The 2,618-nt window shown below is 33.6% G+C and overlaps 1 protein-coding gene across 1 annotated transcript in view; it reads right to left on the bottom strand.

The window, feature by feature from the left end:
• LOC106111600 (abscisic acid and environmental stress-inducible protein-like) overlaps positions 1-480 on the bottom strand; it is a 3,163-nt gene extending 2,683 nt beyond the window's left edge. The window contains exon 1 of the mRNA XM_013293733.1: positions 375-480. Within this exon, the coding sequence (XP_013149187.1) occupies positions 375-386 (12 nt within the window). The 5' untranslated portion in view covers positions 387-480. The remainder of the gene's footprint in view (positions 1-374) is intronic.
• Positions 481-2,618: the final 2,138 nt, after the last annotated feature.

Genomic DNA, 2,618 nt, shown 5'->3' with positions numbered 1-2,618 from the left:
AAGCCGCGTTTGTTCCGGGTGATCTCCGAAACGGCTGGAGCGATTTCGACCGGGGACTAAAGAGTAGTTGACATAGACAGACGTATTATAGGCTACTTTGTATCTTATTAGTCAGTGGACGAAGTCGCGGGCAACGGCTATTTTACAATATGTACTTGATCGTACATCGACTTGCAAAATATCTACTTCACAAAAAAAAATGTCATAGCTTGTAGGAGTCTTGATACATGGGTTCGAATCCTAAACCCTTTCCCGAACTATGATAGTATATTCTTCGTGTATTCGTTTACAGATTGCTAATGTAATTAAATTCATAAACACTGACACAACTTAAAATCACATAACACTTTATTTTTATGTATTAAAAAACTCACCAAAGGATTCATTCTTATAAAATAAAAATATTTCACTGATGTATCACTATGGGTTCACGCAAAGCAATGGGCCAGTTGGAGCAACACTTGCCTTTATACATAGACTGACGGGCATTACGCGAACGCTCTCTGACGCATAATTATCGCAACGTAATATCGGAGATGTTAATATTGACCACGATTTCTGTATTAAAAAACGGGAATGGGCATTTTATTTTTAATGAATGTGTGGCGAACACAAACAGAAAGGGATAACGATATACGCGCGTTAAAAGCCGATGATATAGGCTAGGTCTAGGATGTAATTGGCTGTCCCCCCATGCCCTAGTGATTCCCAAGCCTATGTCTGGTGGTAAGTAACGATTTTTTATTTAACGAGTTTAAGTTTTGTTTATAAATAATTGTAATAATGCTATTCTTGGCATTTTGTTGTCATATGCGCGGTTTAAGTGTGAATTGGGTATCATGCTATGCTTTGAAATAGGACAATGTCCGCGTAATAGTGTTTTTGTGGTGAACCTACAGAAAATAGTATTTCATTGGGTTTTGAGCGTAATTCGCATTATTTCCCTTGAATTGTCAACAAGACTGCAAAACAATGTGATGATACGATGAAAACAAGATAAGATAAAATAACTATTTGTAAATAACTACTATGAACAAATTAGCTAAAACAAGATACTTTTAAGGAAATTTTAACCTATAAATGTACAATAGACACTGCAACACTCAAAATTAATTGGTTACTTAGGAGAACCTTTAGTGTAGGTTTTTCTTATTTAACTTTACGATAAAAATGGATACGCACTGACAGAATGTCAACCTTGACAGCATAAGTTTTGGGGTTTCCCATCTTTACACCATTAAGGCGTGTTTAAAAGGCCGTTGAGGTAATAATGTTCACACTAAGGAGAATACTAACTATTTATTATATTAAACTTAACTTAAGTCTAACGCCCTGTTTCTTAAAGATTTGTATAAATGTTATTAAATCTACTGTCAAATTGACGGCCATTGAAAACAATTGTTATTGACAGCTACGTTTAGCTTAGATTTTAATGTTATCTAATAAAAATCTTTAATATAACACATATTATGTAAAAATGCAATTAAATAAATTATTATTATCAATTGATTAACGTTTAAGAAACTTTATAATAATTGCCAACCAATTCCTAACCTCAAAATATTCGATGTTAGAAATAGCTGACGAAGATATTCAATTAGAGGGTCTACTTATAGTAATAACAGTTATGTTAAGTACAACATATTGTATGATAAGTATCTCATAATGCAATACATAAATATATCTTTACGGAAGGGATGACAATAAAATTTTGTGTCCCAATATGGGTCGACGCCGTATTGAGAAGTGGACACAAGGATTGAATAAATAATTCTTTATTAACCCATTGTTTATTTATAATAACTATTGGCAATGTATTTAATCTATGTTGAAAGAGCTTTGATATAAGCTAACACACGCGACTTCATTCGCGTAGAATAAAACAAAAAAATGTAGTCTATGCCTAATTTCATCTAGAGCCAATAATTCTTTGCATTTAATAACAAATTCAGTTATATCGTAAATTCTAAGTTATATCGTAAGTTTGTAGGTCAAATTATTTCACGGATTCCGAGGAAACTTGGTTAAGATGATAGTCTGGAAGAACACATACTCTACTTCTTTTGTTTTTTTTCACGCGGACGGAGTCGCGGGATTTAGCTAATATTTTGTGTCCGCCGTCCCGTTTTAGCTATAAATAGACTGAAGAGCAATTTTACCTTCCGTTTTCCGCGTAATGGATACGTGATTGTATCAAATATTTAATAAATTAGACGACTATATTGGAATACCCCAAGGATCTCATGCGACCCCGAACACCCACGATATACCTTAAAACGTAGTAAGGACACTATTAATATGGAAACTACTCGATATGTTTGTATTAAAACATATGCACTTTTATTAACTAATTGACCTGGATAAAAGGTTGCGCGTATGCAACCGATATTTGAATTTTCTCGTTGTATCGGATAGAAAAGTACTCGTGTTCCTGATTAGTTAAATCCAAAATGTCATATTTAAACTTACTTAGGGGCAGTACTACCAAATTCTCGTAAATTGCCTGATAATAATCAAACAGATAAAATACGTGACGGAAGTATAGGATTTTTTTGTTTCACAATTCAAGATACCGATAAGTAAGAACCTGGTAGTTAGTAAAAGCGGCAACGTCGCAA

Source organism: Papilio polytes, unplaced genomic scaffold, assembly GCF_000836215.1.
Source record: "Papilio polytes unplaced genomic scaffold, Ppol_1.0 DF824158.1, whole genome shotgun sequence".
NCBI classification, from domain to species: Eukaryota; Metazoa; Arthropoda; class Insecta; order Lepidoptera; family Papilionidae; genus Papilio; species Papilio polytes.
The sequence above is the reverse complement of the archived record's forward strand: the minus strand, read 5'-3'. Positions and strand labels throughout refer to the sequence as shown.